Source organism: Ostrinia nubilalis, chromosome 15 (assembly GCF_963855985.1).
Source record: "Ostrinia nubilalis chromosome 15, ilOstNubi1.1, whole genome shotgun sequence".
NCBI lineage: Eukaryota > Metazoa > Arthropoda > Insecta > Lepidoptera > Crambidae > Ostrinia > Ostrinia nubilalis.
Genome location: NC_087102.1, coordinates 1,218,779 through 1,242,341, shown reverse-complemented (window position 1 = coordinate 1,242,341; position 23,563 = coordinate 1,218,779). Strand labels below are relative to the sequence as shown.

Here is a 23,563-nt window from a genome sequence, read left to right as displayed (position 1 = left end):
CGGTGTGGGAGAAAAGGTTAGGAAACGTTTAGGAAAAGAAAAAACCGGGGTGGAGTACAGAAAAGGATGAGGATCAGGTTGGGAGGTGAGAAATTAAATAATAATAATAAAATTAAAATATATAAAGGAATTAATGTTAATATAATATAATAAGTTTGCATTTAAATACTTGAGAGATAAATTAAAGTTTAATATTATTTGTAATTAAATATTCAGAAATACATTTATAAATATCAAAATCATTTAAACCAAGCAGGCAAGATATCGAAGTGGGGAGAGGGACACGGAGGGCTAGGAGAGATGACATAAAGAAGGAGCGATCGTGAATCTGGCAAGCAAAGAAAATGTGATTCAAATCACCTGACTCCGTTCCACAGTCACACACATCATTTTCGATTATATTAAGCCTTGCCAAATGAGCTGGGGAACATACGTGCCCCAGTCTCATACGGATAATGCTTGAAACAGAAAATTTATCAAGATCTGTTTTGAAAAACCAAGGTTTTGTCGGTATACATGGTTGGATCAGTTTATAAGCTTTACCTTTACTTTGACTACTGATGTTCCACTCCTCATGCCATTTTTCAAGCATATAGACTTTGGGTAATGCAATTAAATCATGCGCATAATTTTTGTAAGGAAAAATGTCACCCACAGTCACAGCATTATTAGCTAAAGAATCAGCTTTTTCATTACCAAAAATTTTACAATGTCCAGGAATCCAAGCAAAATTTACTACAATATCTAACAATGAACAAGTTAGTAACAGTTTTCTACAATCAATAATAATAGGATAAGAAGAATTTGATTTGAACGGGAACTTAACTAATGCTTGTAATGCACTTTTAGAATCACTAAATATTACAGCTTTACTAAGTTTCATAAGTAAAATATACTCCAACGATTTGAAAATGCCAAAACACTCTCCTGTGAAAACAGATGATTCAGGTGGCAGTTTAATCATCTGGTAAATTTTATACTGGGTGTGGTACACTCCAACACCAACATGTCCATTGTTCGAATGTTTTGAGGCATCACAGTATAAATGATGCCAACCGTCCCACTCATTGTCTAAAATCATATTAAATTTTACATTTGCATGAATATCAGACTTACAAATATCAATATCAAATTTAACATTAGGAGAAAGGATTAATGCATTATAATTTGCACAGAATACAGGCAAATACATAGATTTGTGAGTAGGTGCTTGTAAAGAAAGGAGTTTTCGGAAACTAATGACTAGACATGGTGGAGTTTTATGAGACCAATATGGAGAATTTTGTACTTGTTCAGACAATGCTTCTAATTTTGAAAACAAAGGATGGTTTGATAACTGAAAAGCTCGAAATAAGAATTTATCACAGAGAAATTGACGACGAAGTGTTAAAGGCGGGTCAGAACATTCAACTTGCAGTGCGTTATTCGGGCTAGATTTCATTGCCCCAACTACTATTCTGAGTGCTTTTGTCTGGATGACATCAAGCTTTCTAATTCCTACCATGCTACAGGGTTCTAAAAATTGAGTGCCATAGTCAAGAGAGCTCCTAATTAAGGCATTATAAATAAGTTTTAAATTGAATGGGTGGGCACCCCACCATACTCCAGCTAAACATCTTAAAATATTAAGTGTACGCTCACATTTAGCACTAATATTATACAAATGTGACATTCCAGTAAGTTTCGAATCTAAAGTTATACCTAAGAACTTGGCCTCATTATTAACCGGAATACTTAAATTGTTATACTCAACTAATACTGGAGGAGGGCGACGCATTCGGGAAAAAAGTACAACTGAGCTTTTTGCAACAGAAAGACTTAAGCCGTTTCTATCCAGCCATGACTTAAGCAAGTGTAAAGAAGAGTTAAGTGATGAACATAATTTTGCAACGCTTTTATCAGAAAAGTAAAGGAGAAGGTCATCTGCATATTGCAAAATACTAACATTATTATTAATAGAGCTTTCTAAATCCGACGAGTATATATTGAAAAGTAGTGGGCTCAAAACAGACCCTTGAGGTAATCCATTCCATAAAATTCTAGATTTTGTAGAATCGTCACATGCAATATTAATACTACGTCCAACTAAAATATTTATAATGAAATTTATTAAAATACAAGGAACATTTAATTTTATTAATTTGTCTCTGAGGATTGATAACACTACGTTGTCATAGGCGGCTGATATATCTAGGAATGCTGCAAGAAGGTGTTCATTATTTGAGAAGGCTAGTCTGATGTCGGTTATAAAAATGGCAATACTGTCAGCAGTGCTCCTACCTTTTCTGAAGCCAAACTGGAAATTACTCAGTAGACCTTTACTTTCTACAAACCATTCAAGTCTATTTTTAATAAGGTGCTCAGCTAATTTTAAAAGAACAGAGGATAGTGCTATTGGGCGATAAGAGTCAGCGTTGGATGGAGATTTATTTGGTTTTAAGATAGGAATAATTTCTTGAATTTTCCAATGAGAAGGAATGTTTCCGGACTGCATTATAAAATTTATGAGAGAAAGATAATAAGTTAAAGTTGAATCATTTAAATTGACCAGAAAAGAATAAGGAATTCCATCAGTGCCAGGTGCAGAATCTTTCACATATGAAAGAATACCTTTCAGCTCTGAAATACTGAAAGGATTGCCTAATTCAGATTGATCTGAATTAGTAGAAAACTGTTCATTTGGAATTAAAAGATCTTGGGGGGCAAAAGAAGGGGCAAGACTATCTAAAAATTGTTCAATTAGTGGTTCATGAAGGAGCTTGGGTGTAGGTGGTTTATATGCTGAACGAAAACGCCTTATATTGGTCCAAACTGCAGATGGCGAAGTATCAGGTGAAATGGAACGACAAAAAGCTCTCCAACTTTCCCACTTTTTCTGTTTAAATAGTTTTCTAGTACTATTAATTACGTTCGATAAATTATCAAAATTTTCGGCTGTAGAATAAGAGGAATATAATTTTTCGGCTTCTTTTCTCTTTTTAATAGCGGCCGTACATTCGGTATCCCACCAAGGGGGAGGGGGTAATTTACTTCTATTACTACTTTTTACAGGAAAAACTTCATCTGCTGCTTCTATTAAAACAGATGCTAGTGCTTCAGCACAATAGGTATAATTATCATTTTGAACTACAGGCAGTGATTGAATTTTCAGTTCTACTTTTTCTTTATAACGGTTCCAGTCAACATCTTGAGTTTTATATTTGAATCGTGGAGGGCGTCTAGTATTAATTTTATTAATATCAGGAAAAGAAAAGACAATTGGAAAATGATCACTCCCATAGGTGGAAGGGAGGGTGGACCAGGCTAAAGAGGAAGCAAGATTTGGGCTACATATAGTTAAATCAGGAGCACTCACACCTTCGTGCGGCTGGGTACGACGAGTAGCATTTCCAGTATTAAGAATACACAAGTTATTATTATCCAGAAAATCTACAATTCTATTGCCATAGTAATTGGAATTGCTACTGCCCCATGACTGGTGTTGAGCATTAAAATCGCCCATGATAATAATAGGCCTAGATATGTTGCTAAGAATTTGTTCTACCTCATCATATATAGCAGTTGACGGGTGAGGAATATAAACCGACACAAAACTAGTGTTATTTATAGAAACAGCTATTATGGAAAAATCATTATTGTGTGGTGGGAGAGGAATATATGTAAATGGAATAGAGTGATGGACTAACAAAGCTACTCCACCATAATTATCATATCTATCTTCTCTGGCACAAGAGAAACCAGAAATTTTAAAATTAGAATCTGGACGGAGCCAGGTTTCTTGTAAGGCAATTAAAAAGGGATCAAATTCATTAATTAAATGTAATATATCACTTTTTTTACTGTTAATGCTTCGACAGTTCCATTGAACTGCTAGGGAGAACTTTACCATCAGCAATAGAAGTAAGGTCAACTACGAGGTCATTATTTTGAAGGGCAACGTGGGACGGTACTAAATTAGATTGATTTAAAGAGGTAATTAGAGTAATAATTAATTCTTTAATTGACATATTTGTTAAGGTGTTTGAATTGTCATCTTTACATAAAATATTTTGGCTTGGGCCAAACGGAGTATTATAATCATTGGTCATATTTTGATGTTGTTCTCGGTCATAACTTTTACCTGGGTTGAACGGAGATCTAGGTTTCTTTAAAACAGTTTTTTTGTAAGAATCCCAGCCTGGGTTATTATTTGGAACATATTTTAGTTTTGAGTTCTGGGGAAGATTTCCAGAAGTTTGAGAATGAGATTGAGTCGAGCTACCAGATCTTACAACATCTGCAAAAGATTTACCAATTGGAGGATGCAGTTTTAAAGCCTCAGCATAAGTAATGCAACTTTTGGCCATTGTCTCCTTAATATTTTTTTGACGTGTGTATTCAGGGCATTTTCTACTAGTAGCCTGATGGGGACCTGAGCACAAGAAACATAATACATTTTCCTCCTCAACATTACAGGTATCACCGGTGTGGCCAAGACCACATTTATAACATCTTGGAAGGGACCTACACTGACTCTTCACATGACCATAGCGACAACATTGGTAACATTGGATTGTTGGGTAAATGTAAAGATCAACCGGCAAAGAGTTGTAACAAACAAAGATTCTTTTAGGCAGAACCTGACCATCAAATGTTAATACAACTGTCTCAATGGGGACAAATTCAGACTTTCCATTAACAAAATTCTTCTTTTTCAACCTTCTAATTTTTAAGATTCTACCACACCCCATTGGTACAGTTATATTATTAAGGATGTCCTCATCATTCCACTCTGTAGGAACTCCTCTGATCACTCCCATCCGTGTGATATTGAATGTTGGAATAAAAGTCTTGTAATTGTTGGTTTTAAGCAAGTCATTATTAAGGAATGCATTGGCATCTTCAAAACGAGAGAAAGCAACAGAAATCCGATTTCTGCCTATTTTTTTCAGACTACCATCAACAATACCTCTTATAGATTTTCGTTTTAGAAAATGACCCACAGTCACGGGGTGCAGAGTACAGTTTTCATTTGGCATAGATTGTTCTTTCTGTATATGAACAACAAAGGGCGCAACATCAGTAGCCTCATAAAAGCATCTACTTACCGAATTAGGTGCAGCAGGGGTCGAATCAGATGTGTGGGACTGAGTAGCAACAGGAGTTGATGGAGTAACAAAAGGAATCTCATTTTCAACAACTTTTTTAGCGCTATTTACGTTCTCTGTGTTTGCACAACAACAATCTGAATCATTAGGTACCTGGCTCAATGTAGAAGATTTGTTATGACGACTTTTACGCTTTTTATTACAATGCTTGCAAACTTTACGTACAACTACTCTCTTTCTTTTAGAAGGGTTAGAAGCACTTTCAGATCCGTCCGTGTCCATTACAGAACCTTCCGTATCCATACCTGACTGGCTACATGTTGAAATAGTAACAAAATTTGACGCCTGGGGGGTTGTCCCGCCAGGATCGTCCGGCTCGTTCATCACGAGAAAAAACAATTAAAACTCACCCAGAACTGCAGAAGTGAATGCTACACTACAATAAAATAATAAATATAACTTAGAATACTACTTAATTATGCACTAAACCACCAATCTGATCCTTTTTCTAATTTAAAAATTTTTAGCAAGAAAAATGACGTCCACCAAGTACGACGTTTCCCGCGCTTTTTTTCAATAGGGCCGTTTCCTATCTGTCCCTGTCTCATCTGTGACCGCGACCGAAGAACGCGAAATGTCATAATGACACAATTGACACATGTCATCAAACGCGTGTCATTATTTTTCTTTTTAGGGCTTTTACACACTAGCAACTTTCTATCGCGTAAAGGCGTGTACAGATATTTTTTCAATAAAAGTAAGATTGTGAGAACTATGCTTTATTAAATTTTTGTCTATGGTCCTTATTGAACGTTCCGTTTCACGAGAGATGACAATGTAATGGAAATGTATTATATTTCTATCTCTATTTAATATTAGATTAATGAAAGAGACAAACGTGTATCGAAGTTGAAAAACGACAAATGGAACGTTTTTTCTCTACTAGTGTTGCACCTTGAACCGTACTCCGACGCCATTCATTCGCTCGATATAACCTCAACCGGCAGAAGATCACGTTTTGCGATCCCGGCGAGAATCTTCGAGAAATAGACAGAGGTTGGAAAACTCCTTGGAGCATCAAATATCGAATTTAATTTTATTTCAAAATGTTGCGTTTGCCTCGTGTTGTTCGCCAGACTGCTGCATTCCACAAATCATATCAAAACGCAAGATTTTACGCCAAAGATGTAAGGTTCGGTGCTGATGTAAGAGCCCTCATGCTCCAGGGCGTCGACGTCCTGGCTGACGCCGTCGCTGTCACAATGGGTCCCAAGGGCAGAAATGTGATCTTAGAACAGTCCTGGGGCTCACCGAAGATCACCAAGGATGGAGTCACCGTCGCCAAAGGAGTGGAGCTCAAAGACAAATTCCAGAACATCGGAGCAAAACTGGTCCAGAATGTGGCGAACAACACAAACGAAGAAGCCGGCGATGGTACCACGACTGCCACCGTTCTTGCGAGAGCTATCGCCAAGGAAGGTTTCGAGAAGATCTCAAAGGGTGCGAATCCCATTGAAATCCGAAGGGGCGTCATGCTGGCGGTGGATGCAGTCAAGGACAAGCTGAAGACGATGTCGAAGCCCGTCACGACACCGGAGGAGATCGCGCAGGTCGCCACCATCTCCGCCAACGGAGACACCGCCATCGGCCAGCTCATCGCCGAGGCCATGAAGAAGGTCGGCCGCGACGGCGTTATAACCGTGAAGGACGGGAAAACGCTCACCGACGAACTAGAAATCATTGAAGGTATGAAATTCGATAGAGGTTATATTTCACCATATTTCATCAACTCTTCCAAGGGCGCCAAAGTCGAGTTCCAGGACGCACTAGTCTTGTTCTCAGAGAAGAAAATCAGCAATGTGCAGACTATCATCCCTGCTCTGGAGATGGCCAACCAACAAAGGAAGCCACTGATCATCGTTGCTGAGGATGTTGATGGAGAGGCTCTCTCCACATTGGTTGTTAACAGGCTGAAGATTGGTCTCCAAGTGGCTGCAGTCAAGGCTCCAGGCTTTGGTGACAACCGCAAGGCCACCCTAAGTGACATGGCTATCGCTACTGGAGGTGTTGTGTTCGGTGATGATGCTAACCTTATCAAATTGGAAGATGTCCAGCCCTCTGATTTAGGTCAGGTTGCTGAGGTTGTCATCACCAAGGATGACACACTGCTACTCAAAGGAAAGGGCAAGAAGGCCGATATTGACAGGAGAGCTGAACAAATCCGTGATCAAATCCAGGAAACCACCTCTGAGTATGAGAAGGAGAAGCTGCAGGAACGTCTTGCCCGCTTGGCCTCTGGTGTTGCTGTACTTCACGTCGGTGGCTCCAGCGAAGTCGAAGTCAATGAGAAGAAGGACCGTGTCAATGATGCCCTGTGTGCCACCCGTGCTGCTGTTGAGGAAGGCATCGTTCCCGGCGGAGGTTCAGCTCTCCTCAGATGCATTCCAGTACTTGAACAGCTCAAGACTGCCAACCCAGACCAGGCCACCGGTGTAGAAATTGTCAAGAAAGCCCTCAGAATGCCTTGCATGACTATTGCACGCAACGCAGGAATCGATGGGTCTGTTGTTGTTGCTAAAGTTGAAGATTTGGGACCAGAATTCGGATATGATGCTCTGAACAATGAGTATGTGAACATGATTGAGAAGGGCATCATTGACCCCACCAAAGTAGTCAGAACAGCGCTCACAGACGCCAGTGGCGTCGCGTCACTCCTGACGACAGCCGAGGCCGTCATCTGCGACATCCCTCAGGAGAAGGAGCCCAACCCCATGGCTGGCATGGGAGGCATGGGCGGCATGGGGGGAATGGGCGGTATGATGTAAATACCGAATAGACTATTGATGCATTTAATAATGTGAATAAAGAACTATGTTATAATAGTTACATCACCTGTTGTGGGTATGGCAATTTAATTGATATGTTCTAGTTGTAAAAATTGTGGTGTGAATGACTACGTAGTTTCCGTTTATTTTAATGAGTCTGATTGTGTTACAAATGTAGTAGATTTATTTAGTTAGTTATAATGTTGGCTGAATTGTGCAAGCAACTGTTATTTTTAATAATAAAATAATGTTTTCTAAAGTATTTTTTTCATTCCTTGCTCATGTTAAGTACAACTTGACGTTTTCATTAGTGAGAGTTTTGATATGAATGAAATACGAAAGTTAATGAGATTTTGTAAAAAGTTTTCTCCCACATGTGGTAGTTGAGAATTTGCAAACAATACGCGCGCGTTCACTTTGTGAAGTTATCGCTGCCGGTATCTGTGCGGCTTACGTAACAATGCCTTAGTTCGTCAAATGATAAGACAAGTTTATAGTACATTTCATAGTACTAGTTATTACTATTATCAATGCCGGAATGCGATATGGTTGCTGTTACTAAGCGAGATGTTAATCTCGAGATACGCCTATTAGGTCAGAGATTTAAAACCACTGGCGTAAATTATACACGCCATGTGTTCATCTGAGTAGGTACTTACTTATAAGCCCAGAGTAATAGGCGCCTCCCCACCCAGCTGAAAGCTCATATAATTTATAATGTGGGGCTTACAAATACAACTTGGACGCGACATGGCTGGCTAGCGGTCAGAAGGTTAATCGAACCCAAGACCTTTGGATTAGAAACTAACTACTAGCTACTAGACCAATCAACCAACAGCTCAGTAACAACGTCAATGAAAACAACACAGTGTTAAATATAAAAATATTTATTACAAATTATCACAATATAACTTCTATAATGATTATGCCTATCTACTTACGATAGTTAACAATATTAGTAAACTGTAAAACATTACAAAAATATTTGATCTTCGTCTGAATCTCCAGCACCATATACAAAACGTCTCCTTATAATATTATTGTCTACGATTGCACTGTTTTCGGTGGTATTGTTGCTGTTCTTGCATGGCGTCACAGGGTACCGCACGGGGCCCAACCATCTTCTGCCAAGTCCAAAGTTCCTAGGCAAAGCCACATTCTTTGAAGATGTGCTTTTAACAGATTTATCTAAACTATTCAACGAAGACTGTATGGACTTCAATGATGACTTCTTCAGCAATTCGTTATCGTCCAAGTAATCTTCAGGTAGATCCATATCAGTAGGTATACTAAGGCTAAGCGGTCTTCGTTTCGGCATGTTATTCGGTAAATGACCTCGCCATGTATTGAACTTTCCCTTTCCTAGACCATTTCGCTTCCGTGGAGTACTCTCTTGAGATGAATAGTTACCGATATCGGATTCCTCGTTAACTTGTACCTCAGAGAAGCATTTTTGAAGATTACTCTTGTTTGGAGTACTTTGCCTGCTAGACTTGTCTTTCATTCGACTAATAACTTTTTCCTTAGTCAGTTTTATTAGAGCATAAATTGTTTTTAATGCTTCTTCATTTAAGAGCTCGTCGTCTGTTATTTCTCCATCTAAGGCACTGGCTACACTGACGCTTTTTTGATTTCTTAACTTGGGATATTGACTGTGATCGTCACTAATTGTAGTGTGTTGATACTCCAGACTCGATGGCTTAAGAGTATTCTGTAAAACTATAAGCTCCACTGTCTGTGGTGCAGTTTGCAGCATTCCCAAAGCTTTGTCGTATTTTACGTTTAGTAGGGTTTTTCCATTTACTGATATAATTTGGTCTCCAGGCAATAATTTCTTACATAGGTCTGCCGGACTACCGGGTGTTATTGATTTGATGTAAACATTCCCATCCGAACCTTCAGCGACTTGAAGGCCTAACGCATTCATCTGGTCCCTTTCTAAAGTAACAGTAACAAATACTCTCTCGCCTTGCACACAGCCCATGTTGTCCAACTTTTCAAACAGGGATGTGTTCAAACAAGATTCATTATTAGTGGTATTGTAATTGAATGCTTCAGAGTACACTTTTGGAGATTCTAGAACATAAGCAGTTGGGGCAGTAGAAATGTTTTGATTGTAATGTCTTTCAGGAAGTAATTTCATACTATCCACATTACAATGTTGTTTCTGCTCCGAACTTAAGTCGTCGGAATCGCTTTGTGTCGTCGCGAAATCACAATCCGACCTAAAACATGTATTGCGAATAGGAGACGTACGGTATCTATTATCGACAGTTGGCTTCATGCCATTAAATACCCTTGTTCCCATTTTTACTCCATGCCTCCTTGGAAGACTACAACTTTCAGAAGATGATAAACCATCATTGGAAGAATTGCCTTGAGTGTTTGGGTTGGAAGTGTTCAGCATACTTTCGTCATTATGTTGTGACGATGATAGTATTTGTCGTAGTAGCTCTTCTGTATTTGGTTTTTCATTCTCTTTATTTTGTACCTTCTTTTCGCCAAACAGGTCCATTCTAAATCTTCTCCTTGTTGGTCTTCTTACTCTTATTGGATTAGGATTCCTGACAGCTAAATTGTAGCTATCCTGGTAGTTGCTGCAATCAATTTTATTTGTATTCCTTTCAGCAGTTACAGGATTACTCAATTCACCAGATAAATATGTTATGAAGTCTTCTTTCGCATACAATTTTAAATACAATCTATGATGAAGCGAAGCTAACCAATATGTAAAGTAGGTTTTGTTGTCAATCATTTTAAGTTTGTACTTTACTCCGATTTTTGATAGACCCGAGTAAGAATTTGGTATGATGTATAGGCTTTTCTTATTGTAATAGAAAGTATGTATGTGATGCCACGGCAAGCTTTGCAAAACGATCCTGTTATTGTTACTACCAGATTCTTCAGAGTTGTGGTTATTTCTAGAATACAGTGTCACACCTCGAGGACCAATAGATAGCCACACATCTCTACAAAAACCGTCTCTGGTAGCCCAGATAGCCGAGTAAAAATGTGCTCCATAATCGCGGAAAGTTTGTGCCAATGTTATGTAATTTATAATAGCCTTATTTCTGTCTAATCCACGTCGAGATTCATGTGCCCTTTTCATTCGAAGTTTAATATCTGCCATATCATGTGTTATTGCACTTTCAGGAAGATAATGTTCCAAAAGAAAATAATCAGCAGAACCGTGCTCCCTGTATAAGAACTCCCCAAATTCTACATGCAGGGCATACCCAGCTAATAAAATGAGATTCTGTATCGTGGAGGTAAGTTGACCCTCAACTGTTGCTCTTCTAAGTTGTAAATAAACTCGGTACCTCCATTCGCCATCTTGTATGTTACCAGAAATATTTTTAGGTAAGAAAAACTTAATCCTCAAAAAAACCGTTAGAGAGACATTTTCCTCCACTATTTTACATCTTTTACTTGGCATTTTATGCCAACCTTCAGGGGCAACTTTTTTCAATTTGTAGTCATCAGGTAAAAATACAAAGTCTCCTCCAATCAAAACAGCAATACCAAGCATGAAATTGTGTTCATACTTTTCACTGTGAACTAAAGCTTCAAATAGTTGTCCTGCAGTTATAATATTTGGATCACACAGGACTTCCATCTTTTGGCCATTCAATAAAACAACAGTTACTATTCTCCTATCTGAAATAGCTGAGAGTGTCAAGTCCATTTTCTTGGCAGGTTGGTTGGCTCGGACTATAAACTCAGGTCCTACACATCCTTCTCTACCTTTGAAACCACACTCAGCTTTGTACAGCCTTGATGCTGCTCTTTGAACCGGTTTCCCTCTGCGGAAATTTGTGTTTGTAAGTCCTGGTTTACAACTATCAATATCGTTATTAGCTATAGCAGTCATGGAGACTGCAGCATTAGAGACAGGTTCTTCTATTTGGGTGCTGCAGGCAATGTCTAAAGTGGAATGGGCATTGCTTAGGCCTCCTCTTCGGGGAATGTCAAAAATGTTGAAGACAACATTTCTGTGTCTGGTAGGTAATCTGCAGCTTGGGAAAGGGTCTCTTTCATCTGGAGATTTTAAGAGAGAAATACAGCTCCTTGGCCGGGTGCTTACTTGTAAGTTGGTGTTGGTGCTTGCTTCTTGTGTCTTGGCATGTCGTCTTTTGACCTGATGTGGCAAGTCAGGTTGGAGTTCATGATAGTCTATTATCGGGCTGAGGCCAACAGATCCTGCTGAGCAGGAGCTGCGGCCTGAATCTTCCTCACAACTACGGATCATGGCTCTGTAACAATACAAATAATTGGTTGTTTTTTTAATTATGTATACTGAGTGACATTCCTAGAGTCAACGACACATTTGATTTTTATAATGATTTTTGAGAAGATTATATTGTAGCTCTGATGATTTTATAAGGAATGTATCAAAATTAAACATAGGTGTCTAACTAATTAGGTAGGCTACATTATATTAGTGAACCTGCCTATTTTTTAATAGTGAATAGACAGTTCAGTGGTTTAAACATAAATCAGCTCAACATTTCAATGATTTCCTGCATCAAATTATTTAAAACTTTTAACGAATGCTATGATTGTCATGCATGAATAAATCACCAAGTCATCAATAGGTATTGAACGGAATTTACATAAAAATACGCGCATTCTTAAGACCACGCACACGAGAGAAAGTGCATCTTTTACAACAGTCACAACAACCAATGAATGACTAATATCTACCATTAAATAGATAGTTCGAAGTAAACTACAGTCTATAGGTCTATAGATACGTTGTACACACATTTACATTTCAACCGGTAGAGATTCGAATGACTAATAATCTCTAAGTTAGAACGAAAACATTAGAATGCGGCACAAAGCATTATTGTAGGTACATACCTTTATTTTAACTCATGTCGCGGACTTAGGAGACACTGATTTGTACAGTATTTAATAAACTATTCAAAAATTTAAATTCCAAGGTCTATTCACAGGTCTCACCATTTCAAAATCTTGAAGAATAAACACAAACTACCAAACTTGTCATATTTAGTAAGCTACTGAACCGAACAAATTTTTTTAATGCTCGTTCGTGCTCGCTCGCTCACTCAAACACACAAACTATTACGTGCTCTGTGCGTGCACACAACTAGCCACCCGTCTACCTCTCCTCTTCTTTCTTTCGTTGAGCGGCAATAAGAAGCGGCATGCACTGCTGCACTTGTCTGTTGTAATAACAATAATAATTATTGTTCTTTGTCGCATGCACACACAGGTGCAGCACACATGTTGCATTGAATTTTTTGCTCTAATCGTCGATCGAAAACTACTTTAACTAATTAAATAAAAAAAAACAAAAGAATTTAATAAAAGAACAAAACAAACGAGAAACGAATAAAGGAATAAAGATTGAAAAAATTGTTTTTGAAAATCTTGGTAGTACATTGCGTTTTGTTTCGTAGTTTGCTGCGTCGGTCAACATTAAACTAAACTTGACAGTTTGATAATAACACAGCAAATAAAACGCAATGTCATCATTCGTTTTTCCGACTGACGTGTAGAAGAACAAGAGTGTTTGCTTTTTATCGTTTTTTGGGAAAATGCCATCGATTACAGTGTAAATAGTGTGTAAACGTGAAAGCTATTACAATGGCCACGCTAATACAGTCTTACGAGCAACAATATTCAGTGCTTACTGCTGACATAACTGCAAAAATCAGTCGCCTGATATCGTGCAATGAAGGCAAGTGTAAAACATTATTTTGATTCTCTTCTCGACTCTAAAAGATTCCAACAAGTTTCATATCGATATTATGAAATGTGATGCCAATGAATATTAAGTAAAATAAATATTGAATAAATGTTATGTTGCAGAAAATCGAGATCAACTTTCCAGAGAAATACTATCGAATTTTGAAGAAGCCAACGATTTGGTAAGGTCTTATTTCTAAATGACCTATTCATATATTTTTAGTGCTTCGTTTCGTTTAACTACAATAATAATCCTTGATTGGATCACTAGAAACCTTTTTAACAGAAATGTTGTTGTTTATTTTGTGGATGTAGTTAGAACAGTTGGAGCTGGAGTCTCGCAGTGCAGGTGCGGGCTCGCGCGTGGGTGCCTACCGCGTGGAGCTGTTGCGAGTGCAGGACGAGTACCGAGCAGTAGTCGCCAGCCACGCTGCCAAGTGTATGATATTTTTATACATTTTTTAGGCTGAGTTGCACCAACCTAACTTTGACCGTAACTATAATAATTATTATTATTCTGTCTAATGGCTTCAATGGTGCGAATTTGAAGCACACTGGTTTTGCCAATGTCGAGTGTTTAGAGAAACACGGTGGACAGTGGAATTTGAAGGTTGCCTGGTGATAATTTAATTAATTCTTCAATGAGCTTTTTATACATATAAAATAAAACTATAACAATAACAGGTGTATTTTGTATGGAGTTTGACAGATTTATGATGTTTGTCATAGTTTAAGTGGAGCAACTCGGCCTTCAACAAACAATAATCATCTAACAAATTAGGACAAGTGTTAAATAATTTATTAGACTAGTGTATGTGTTACGGTCAAAGTGATAAATGTGAAAATTATGAATAATCGCCGGTTATTATGAATAATTACCGCATGATTTGGTAAATGTGATTAATATGAGGTTATTTATGTGTGTATAAAACTAAATAGGCGGCTTAGGGGTGGCCCAAGGGCCACCCCCGCCGCACCTTAACCTATTTTTCACTTTAAATCAAAACATTATGTTATAGGCATCATGGAAAAGTAATTTTATGCAAGAAACATTCCAAACTCATTATGCCAAATTATATTAATATATGATATCAAAACGTTCAAAAGTTTGGCTGTACACGAGCACGTACACAAGATGTTGTTCTCTTTTATGAAATTTGTTAGTACTAAGGTTGAATTATTAAATAATCACTGTTAAATGTGATTAATTTATCACTTTTACCGCGACTGTCGGTAATTATTCATAATAACCGGTTATTATTAATAATTTTCAATTTATCACATTAACCGTAACATATCGCACACCTAGATCTAAACTGAGACAACTCAAAAAAGGGCATTTTTCAGGAGGCGAAAAAAACGTATTACTACATTTTTTGTTAGGGAAGTTATGAAACTCAGTTTTATTTTGGATTATTGATAGGCTGTGAAATGACCCTTTGTATAATCTGGGTCAAAAAATCTATCCTTTTTACCTTTAATCGCAGTTTTTTTAGTTGTTACATTTTAGGGGAATGACTTCGTATAAATAATAAAGTACATTTAGACTTGAATCAGTTTTGTTTGGACATTTTGAGATTTGAGTCCTCCTTTTCCACTCTTAAAATTTTTATATCGTGCCATTTAACTTGATTCCGATTTTCGTCTACAACCAAATTAGTTGCCCACATTTTTTGCAAGATTTTAGTGTCATAAAACTTTTCAAATGTCATCTCTTCCACGTTCTTTGGTCCTCTGTATTTCAAAATTTCAAGATGTGGCTGAGTCCTCTTCCTGCACTATTAAAGTGTTTTCATTGAATGTTTCGATATCCTTAATCATCAATTTAGGAATTGTTTGAGAAAACAGTTCTTTTTTAACACGATTTGGATCAGCATAAGAGATATAAATGAAGATTTCATGACATGGTGAACATGATAGGTGTTTGAGTTTCTTCAGCCACTTTTTCTTAGCATCAGCTGATTGATATGTTTATTTATAATTTATTTACTTATTATAAACCTTTTTTCTACATTATTTTTTATTTCTACATTATAAAGAAGGTTTTATCTCTTGTGCAGACAACAGCATATCAGACAATACACTTGTATTACAACTACATTAGTTACTACAGTGTTTAACTTGAAGTGCCGTCGTCTGTACATTGCCATTTTAACTATCTTTACACTGTTCTCTCAATATATTTAAATAAAAACGACCTAGCATATTTTTTTGGGAAAATAAAAAAAATATCCACTGTAATTTTTACTTATCCAACAATAGTAAGTTAACTCAAAACACTCTTCTCAAACACAACAGTTGAACAGTTTGAATAAAACTAACTTTATTTAGAAACAGGGATTATCATACTGTACCTGATTTTAGGTGAAACATGCAAAACTACGCGTTCTGTATAGAAAAACATTGAATTGAATTTTGTTTCAACAAAACTACGCCAACTAGAAATTCACAAGTTGATTCATCAAAACAAATTCAACTCAAAATAGTAACAAAATATAAGTTTCTTTATCAAACAAAACTGGAACAAGTCAAAATGGTCTGGTTGACTATTGCAGAACATTTCATCAATACTGTTACTACTCAAATTAACTCATTATATATTTTCTGCTTAACTGTAACAAATCTAAATATCCGCGTTTTCGTTTACTTTAATACGTGCACTCTCTGATACTAGCGAAGGTCAACTGACAAAACGCTTGTTTAGGTGGAAGGGGTTGACAAGCGTTGATTCAACAAAAGTAAGTTATCGCCATCTAGCGGCAAATGGATCAAGGCTTTATTAAACCTGTTATGTTGGAAAGATGCGTATGATAACCGAGTATTTGAATACAAGCATAAGTCAAAATTGGCAATTTTTGAGTTGTCTCAGTTTAGATCTAGGTGTGCGATATGCACACTTGACTTGTTTCTTAAAGGTATTGAATTAAATTGAAATTTAAACTTTTATAGACAACATAGACAATGAGATAGAAGACTATGAAGACTGGAGCGGTTTAGCCGATCAACAACGCATGCTACTGGACAACACTGAGCGAGTGGAGCGCACGGGAAAGACCATCACTGAGGGATACAGGCTGGTGCTGGAGACGGAACAAATTGGCGCTGCTGTACTTCAAGACTTGAGTGTACAGAGAGAGACGATACAACGATCTCGTGGGAGGGTAAGAGAATTTGTAAATTTATTTATTTTAAACTAGCTGACCCGGCGAACTTCGTACCGCCTTAGCGTAGAGATTTTCTTAATATTTTTTTCCGTAAGAACCATCCTTGGACTTCCACAAACATTTAAAAAAAAGAATTATCGAAATCGGTTCAGCCGTTCACACGTGATGCCGTGACAACGCGAAACGGGTTTCATTTTTATATATACAGGGTGTTAGGTAAATGGGTATATGAGCCGACACTAGCCCATGTTAACATGGTCATGTAAATGGTATGGTGAAGTCAGAAATTTGATATCATCATTATGTCCAAGTACTTACGTGAAAAATCTTATACCTGCAAGCTTAGGCATATATTAGTTCAGTAGGCAAACACCGGATATTGGCAGTTATGAAAAATCCTTCTAACGTGATGAATTTTTCTTCCAGCTCCGTGAATCAATCACTAGATATAAGCAGCTGTTATGAAAAATCCTCTAACATGATGAATTTTTCTTCCAGCTCCGTGAAACAGACGAGCAGCTGAACCGTTCGTCGCGCCTCCTCAACTCAATGGTGATGCGGGCGCTGCAGGACCGCTTCGTGCTCAGCGTCGTGTTCGTCGTGCTCGGCGGGCTCGGCTGCCTGGCCATATACTTCACCGTCACTTAGCCAGCTTGACCAGAAAAGTGAGGTACCCATATGCGTAATCTATTGGTTAGGTGTCCGTGAAGAGGCATGTATATTCTTATTTGTTCATTGGTAAGCTGCTGCATATAATTATTAACAAGCAGCATACATTACACTATCCCAGTTATTAATTGAGGATAATATTAATAGAAAATGCACTACGGCCCGATTGCGAACGTCGGTCTGCGACCGACGCGGACGAGCCTGGGCTTGCTGCAAGCCCACACTCGGCCTCGTCGGCACGCGCACCGACGATCGCCAAACGGCTAGAGTACCTTCTGTACTCGCCACTTTGCCCGGTGTTGCTGGAAAAGCTCTTCAAGCTACAAGCGCGCGTCCCTTCAAAAAAAAAAAATGGAAAATGCGCATTGCACATAAGTTGGCATTCTAATATTAAACCACATTACACACTGAATAGTTTGTTGCTTTCATCAACTTTATGGGAATTTTATTCACTACAGCATCCCTGTTATGCATAAAAAAAATCTCACATTGATATATCTCCAACTCATACTTGGACACATTGTATTATTATTGTCCTCATATTCCATACATTGACTAAAAAAGACAGTATTCTTAATTTAGGACTTTTATTCATTGTAAAAAAAAGAAAGCATTTAATAATTTTAAGAAACAATATCATGAGAAAAAAATATTTTACGCGTTATTCAGAATTCCTGTGTTGTGATAATTTAAGTTTATTTATGTTTGTGTGTTCACGCACTGTTACATTTAAAAAAATCACATATTGGTTAAGTACCTGACTATATTTATTAAGATTATGTTAAAAATTACACTATATTCATTAGAAATTAGGTTTAAGTTATTTATATTCATATAAAACTACTATAAAAGACAATCAAATTATGTTTATACTTCCAGCATTGTAGATAGGCTCATTTTAAACCACCTAAAAAATTCTTGATAATGAAATGAAAAATTATAGCTAATTTATTAACATAACTCATTCTATCAATAAATATGTAATAAACTTGTAAGTATAACCAGGCCTGTTCATCTCCGCGAGTTCACATCGAAAACAAAACACGCACGATAGCCCACCTACAGGAGGCGATTCGACAAGGCGTCACATACGAGATACGAGCGAGCATTGACACACGCACGCGTACTCTTGTATTATGGAAAAAAAATACTGTGCAGTATTTAACTGCCTAAATAATAATAAAAACACACAATGTACTTTTTTTAAGTTGTTTGAAGACACTGAGAGGTAAATAAGTGGTTATTGTTATTCATGATAATTCATGCAAATTCATGTATTTCTTCCGACATTTTCCGCGATTTGGCACTTCACGTCACACATTAGTTTGCCGAAGTTCGCCGAGCCAGCTATTGTCAATTATTATAGGTGTCAAACAGGATAGGGTCTTTGCGCTGGTTTTCGTCCAACTATCTGAGTTGCCAACTTTGTGATCTTAAAATACCCTTACATAAATGTATCATATTATTTTATGTCGTTCGAGTGCTCATAAAGGCAGTCAACTAAAGTCCATACTGCAACGCACACACAATCCGCACTGTAACGTAAACGCCTTGCCTCGCCGATGACAGCGCGCGAAGGGCAATGACAGCTCGCAAAACACTGACGTATATCAATGTCTCATGGACTTGGCGTAACTTTAAAATAAACGTACTCGGTACATTACGCACACATTTACACGCATTATAAATACATACACGATTTAAGAAAACAACATGGCCGCAATATAGGCAATCAGCTGACAGGTATTTGTGTGTGTGTGTGTGCGTGTAGTTGTCAGCTGATTGCCTATAAATATGTTGTTTTCTTAAATCTTGTATGTAGGTACCTACTCGGCACAAGTCAGGTAGTTAGTGACGTCACATGAAAATGTTGCCAGAATGAGTACTGACCAAACATTATCTATTTCTTTTTTTTATACATCACCAGGGGTAAGTTAGAAAGAGATAAACAGCTGTTTGTCATTAATTTGTCGAATTTTTGTATAGATCTATATTTCCTCTCCACTATTACCTCCATGCCACAAAAGGCGATACGTTGTTGATCCCTTTCCGAGTTGATTTGCCTGCTATATGACCTGAGCTATGCTTTAAAAAAATGACCCTTAGTCATCTAAGATTTAATTTTGTATGAAGAAGTTTAATAAACACTTAAAATTGTGTTTATAATGCTATCAATTAGACATACGTGCCAAAAACTTTTCCTGTCAGCCAATGATATTAAAGAACTATAGATATGTTACGTTCATAGAAATTACGATTTTAATCCGTGCCGAGCTATTCCAAATTGCACACATTGACAAATGTAACTGATAAGTGAAACAAAAGATACGAAATAGCACGCAAATGAAATAGATAGCTATAGTTTTAACGATTCTGAACTAACTAATCTATGTCCGCAGCGCACCCATCCTTATCGCTCTAACGTCAAAACAAGATCGCTTTCTCTTTCTTAACTTGAACATGGCGCATGGCGTCTTGATTGCTGGCATAAATAATTGAAAATATAAATACTAAATAATTTTGCATAATCACATGTGGTAAGAGATCCCTTGTATTTTGTTTACTTTAGTCATAATTGGTACACTTTCGAAACACACACGATGGCATTTTTTATTTATTTTGGTAAGAACACAGGAACTTACGGTGTGGTACGCACGCGATTGCGCACGACGCAGGCCACACGAAGACTAAACACAAGACGTCCCAATTGGGACGTATTTGAGTATTCACAGCGCGAGCGCTTATAACATATCTGCTTTTGTTTTTATATAATATCATTGCTGTCAGCACGTTTTTTTTCTAGCGCGATGATTTCTGCAATGTACCGGTGACCGGTGTATGGCCGCGCATTTACGTAATTTTTTTGAACTCACTACTTTTTAAATTACATTTTCATTTAGGTAGAACTGTTGCTTTGGCGTTATAGATTGCAACAAAACTAGCGCGGGATGGCTACTGCCTTCTGTGAATACAATACTTTGTATTCAAATTTTACGCATGTGTTTATGGCAGCTCAGTGAAATGGACGAAAACCGAAGTTAGATAGAAAACCAGCACAATGACCCTACTTTCAAAAATTAATATTGCGATTTTATAAATCACTTAAACAACTTTATATTAATTTGCGGTACGAAGTACGCCGGGACAGCTCGTAAAACAAATTCATTATTTACATATTACTAATTTATCAACTTTGTTCATTGTTAGTTCATTAGTTGTTCGTGTTTCGTTTGGGTTAGACCAAGAGCCGAATGCAAAAAATAAATGTTACTTAATTATATTAATCCTACAAAAAACGGACGGACGTGTGCAAGTCTAATAGCCATATACTTGGTTAACTCATTTTAAAAAGTGCACAAAAACGTTCTATGTTCAGACAGACTATATTATGACGAATCTATAAGGGTTCCGTTTTTGCCATTTGGCTACGGAACCCTAAATACCGTATCAAAATCTGTTGCATAGTTTTAAAGATCTAAGCATACATAGGGACAGACAGACAGGAAAGCGACTTTTTTTTATAATTATTACGTAGTGATGATGGGCATATAGACCAAATAAAGACATTTTGATTTAAGGGGGGGACATCGTAAGAGCCATTCACATTTTTATCAGAAAGTTAATAAATTAATATATTTCATTTAGGTTTTTGAAATCTAAAACAGCCAGGAAATCAAAGAGGCAAACATGATACCTTTGTGATTTTATAGGAATTTTATTGTAAAACACGGTCATATTAAACTTTTATAAAAAAATCCAGAGGTAAATGTTTTTTTTGAGAAAAAATTTTTCTAATCGTGTTTTCGAAAATATCATCCCATCACACATACGTTCTGTAATACATAATATTGAAAACAGTGCGAAATATCGTCAATTGCAGTTTTCACATACTAAGGACCCATAATGAAATTAGTATAATGTTTGTTTATGTAATAAAATTTGGTTTGAAATACCTACTGAATTGAATTTTTATTTCTTACTAGCTTTTTGGCTTCGCCCACGTGAAATAAATTGTCACAGTTATGTGTGTTATAAAATATTTAGGTGCTAGCTCTTACACTATATAACTGGCGGCCGCATGTAGCTGCGCGTTGCCGCGAAGAGCAGTGAATGCAAGTGTGGTGCGCTAGATGGCGACACAGTAGCTTCTTGTAGCAGTCAGCCCTATGGCATCAAGACAGTACCGATCACTGACTATGTCAACAAAACGGTGCTCGACTCATAAGACAAGCTAAATTACACCATATTGTTGATGACATTGAGCATACATTTTTTTGAATACCTTCGCGAAGAAAAACTTCTGTACGTAGTACTTATTATTATTCTGTGGTATAACCCCATCAGTAACGGTTTTCTGCACTCTTCTAATGTAAAAACGTGTATTTTATACGATCTGTACGTAACGTAATGTACATTAACGCTTTTTATGATTATTGTGAGACTGTTATGTAGGTAACTAAGTGTAGATAGGTAGATCAAATATTTACTCATCTGTGCAATATTGATGTAAGGCAAATAAAAGGTGTGGCTTATGTACGAGTTTTATTCATTTTCTTGAAACTTAAGATGGCCATAACGACACGACAATCCACATAGATCAGAAATGAAACAAAATTTGCAAGAAAATTACATAATATATTAATTCTACATCTTTATAATACATTTAAATACAATATCAATCAGTAGATAAAATTAACAGTAAACGACTGTGCCATTTCCAATACAAAAACATGTAAGAAAGGCACAATGATTCGTACATTACGTCTATCTCAACAATTTACAATACGGCATATTCACAGCTGATAGCATAACTAGCTACACTAGGTTTGTAGAGCCCTACCGAAGTCTTGATCAGCAGATTTACTATGTCTATGACCATGATATTTTAATTATCCTCATTCTATCCGTCATATTTAGATAAATGTGGCATTACTTACTTTGCATAAACTGCCACCATAACGACCAACAAAAGCAATCATGTTTTCCATCACACAATATTATCGCTATCGCCTAACCTAACCTATCGATAAATGACGTTTTGGCGACAGTAATTTGAACCTGTACCACTATCCTCATAAAGCTAGAGAAACTAAATAGATTGCACCTAGTAATGTGTATAGAAAACATTCTGATTTTATAAAATCCAATCAATCATTTTATTATGTTTTTACGCATCATGTAACATCCATAATATTAATTTGTTTATTTCGAATTTCAAATATTAATTAAGTTCACTCAATATACCTACATGAGAAATACTTTTTAACTTGGATATTTAAGATAATAAGCACAAGTTGCCATATAAAATGGTGTATAATCGAATCTTTAAGACGAAGAAACCTGTACATAATTAACTAAAGTAACTAATCAATTAAAAGTAAATTGATTTCATTTTCAAAATGGACCTCTTGCAGTAATTACAATTTTATTTTATGGAATAATAAAATGTGTTGGTTACTCTATTTAAAATCAATATTAATAAGACGGCGAGATTGCGCAGTGACTTGTATTTTGTCTTGAACACAGAAGGTCCCAGCTACTGTACTTGGTCTGATCAACTTTTCAAAACAATCTTTACTAAATTGGGATTGGCACCTCATAGCTAAGGATGTAGTTCTTCAGACCAGCAATGTTATCTAGCATATACTTCATGGGCGTACTCAGGGGAGGGCAGCTGCCCCCCCATGGAAATCTTGCTGAAAATGTATGACCTACTACAGAAAGAACTAAGATAAAAAGTCGGATATGACCTAAAAAAATCGGATTTGCCCCTCTAGGCCAAAAGCTGGGTATGACTTGCCCTCCAATAGGCCAGAAGCTGGGTACGCACTATCTTATTCCCTACGGTTTAACTTCGTCTCATTTACCTGCTATACATAGAACCTAGTCAGTACGGGGTTGATTACGTGAGGTTCTCCTCCGTTGGCTCGTCGACTGGCTGGCCGAGTGACATCAATCGCATCTTGTAATCGTTCAGTTTCGCGTCCTGGAATAACAGAAGAAGATAATTATCCATAATGTAAGGTTTAAACACATTTGTGTGAAAGTAATGCAAGCCTATGTTATGTCTAAATGATGGACATTTAAATAAGTGATCACATCA

General features: G+C 37.0%; 3 protein-coding genes across 5 annotated transcripts; 2 read left to right on the top strand and 1 right to left on the bottom strand.

Moving 5' to 3' along the window:
- Positions 1-6,047: 6,047 nt before the first annotated feature.
- Positions 6,048-8,171, top strand: LOC135078676 (heat shock protein 60A-like). Its single transcript, XM_063973220.1, has one exon. It carries the CDS (start codon positions 6,194-6,196, stop codon positions 7,910-7,912), a length of 1,719 nt encoding a protein of 572 aa, XP_063829290.1. The 5' UTR covers positions 6,048-6,193; the 3' UTR covers positions 7,913-8,171.
- Positions 8,172-8,781: 610 nt separating this feature from the next.
- LOC135078665 (tyrosine-protein phosphatase non-receptor type 13-like) lies at positions 8,782-13,026 on the bottom strand. 3 transcript variants are annotated; one of them, XM_063973195.1, is made up of 2 exons: positions 12,776-13,026; positions 8,782-12,165 (listed from the first exon to the last, which is right to left on the bottom strand). In XM_063973195.1, the coding sequence occupies exon 2, from the start codon at positions 12,159-12,161 to the stop codon at positions 8,886-8,888; it is 3,276 nt and encodes a 1,091-aa protein (XP_063829265.1). In that variant the 5' UTR covers positions 12,162-12,165; positions 12,776-13,026; the 3' UTR covers positions 8,782-8,885. The 3 variants fall into 3 exon arrangements, with proteins under 3 accessions (XP_063829265.1, XP_063829266.1, XP_063829267.1); XM_063973196.1 differs by lacking the exon at positions 12,776-13,026 and adding an exon at positions 12,617-12,639; XM_063973197.1 differs by lacking the exon at positions 12,776-13,026 and adding an exon at positions 12,526-12,546.
- A 140-nt stretch (positions 13,027-13,166) lies between these two features.
- On the top strand, positions 13,167-22,595 carry LOC135078674 (vesicle transport through interaction with t-SNAREs homolog 1A). Its single transcript, XM_063973218.1, has 5 exons — positions 13,167-13,619; positions 13,751-13,809; positions 13,943-14,066; positions 16,577-16,788; positions 17,290-22,595. Exons 1-5 carry the CDS (start codon positions 13,526-13,528, stop codon positions 17,437-17,439), a joined length of 639 nt encoding a protein of 212 aa, XP_063829288.1. The 5' UTR covers positions 13,167-13,525; the 3' UTR covers positions 17,440-22,595.
- Positions 22,596-23,563: the final 968 nt, after the last annotated feature.

What these genes read in the sequence shown, in the direction of transcription:
- LOC135078676 (XM_063973220.1), top strand. Translation starts at nt 6,194, where the DNA reads ATGTTGCGTTTGCCTCGTGTTGTTCGCCAGACTGCTGCATTCCACAAA.
- LOC135078665 (XM_063973195.1), bottom strand. Translation starts at nt 12,161, where the DNA reads ATGATCCGTAGTTGTGAGGAAGATTCAGGCCGCAGCTCCTGCTCAGCA.
- LOC135078674 (XM_063973218.1), top strand. Translation starts at nt 13,526, where the DNA reads ATGGCCACGCTAATACAGTCTTACGAGCAACAATATTCAGTGCTTACT. An exon ending in CCTGATATCGTGCAATGAAG is followed by an intron (nt 13,620 to 13,750) that starts GCAAGTGTAAAA and finishes GTTATGTTGCAG; the next exon opens with AAAATCGAGATCAACTTTCC. An exon ending in CGCCAGCCACGCTGCCAAGT is followed by an intron (nt 14,067 to 16,576) that starts GTATGATATTTT and finishes AAACTTTTATAG; the next exon opens with ACAACATAGACAATGAGATA.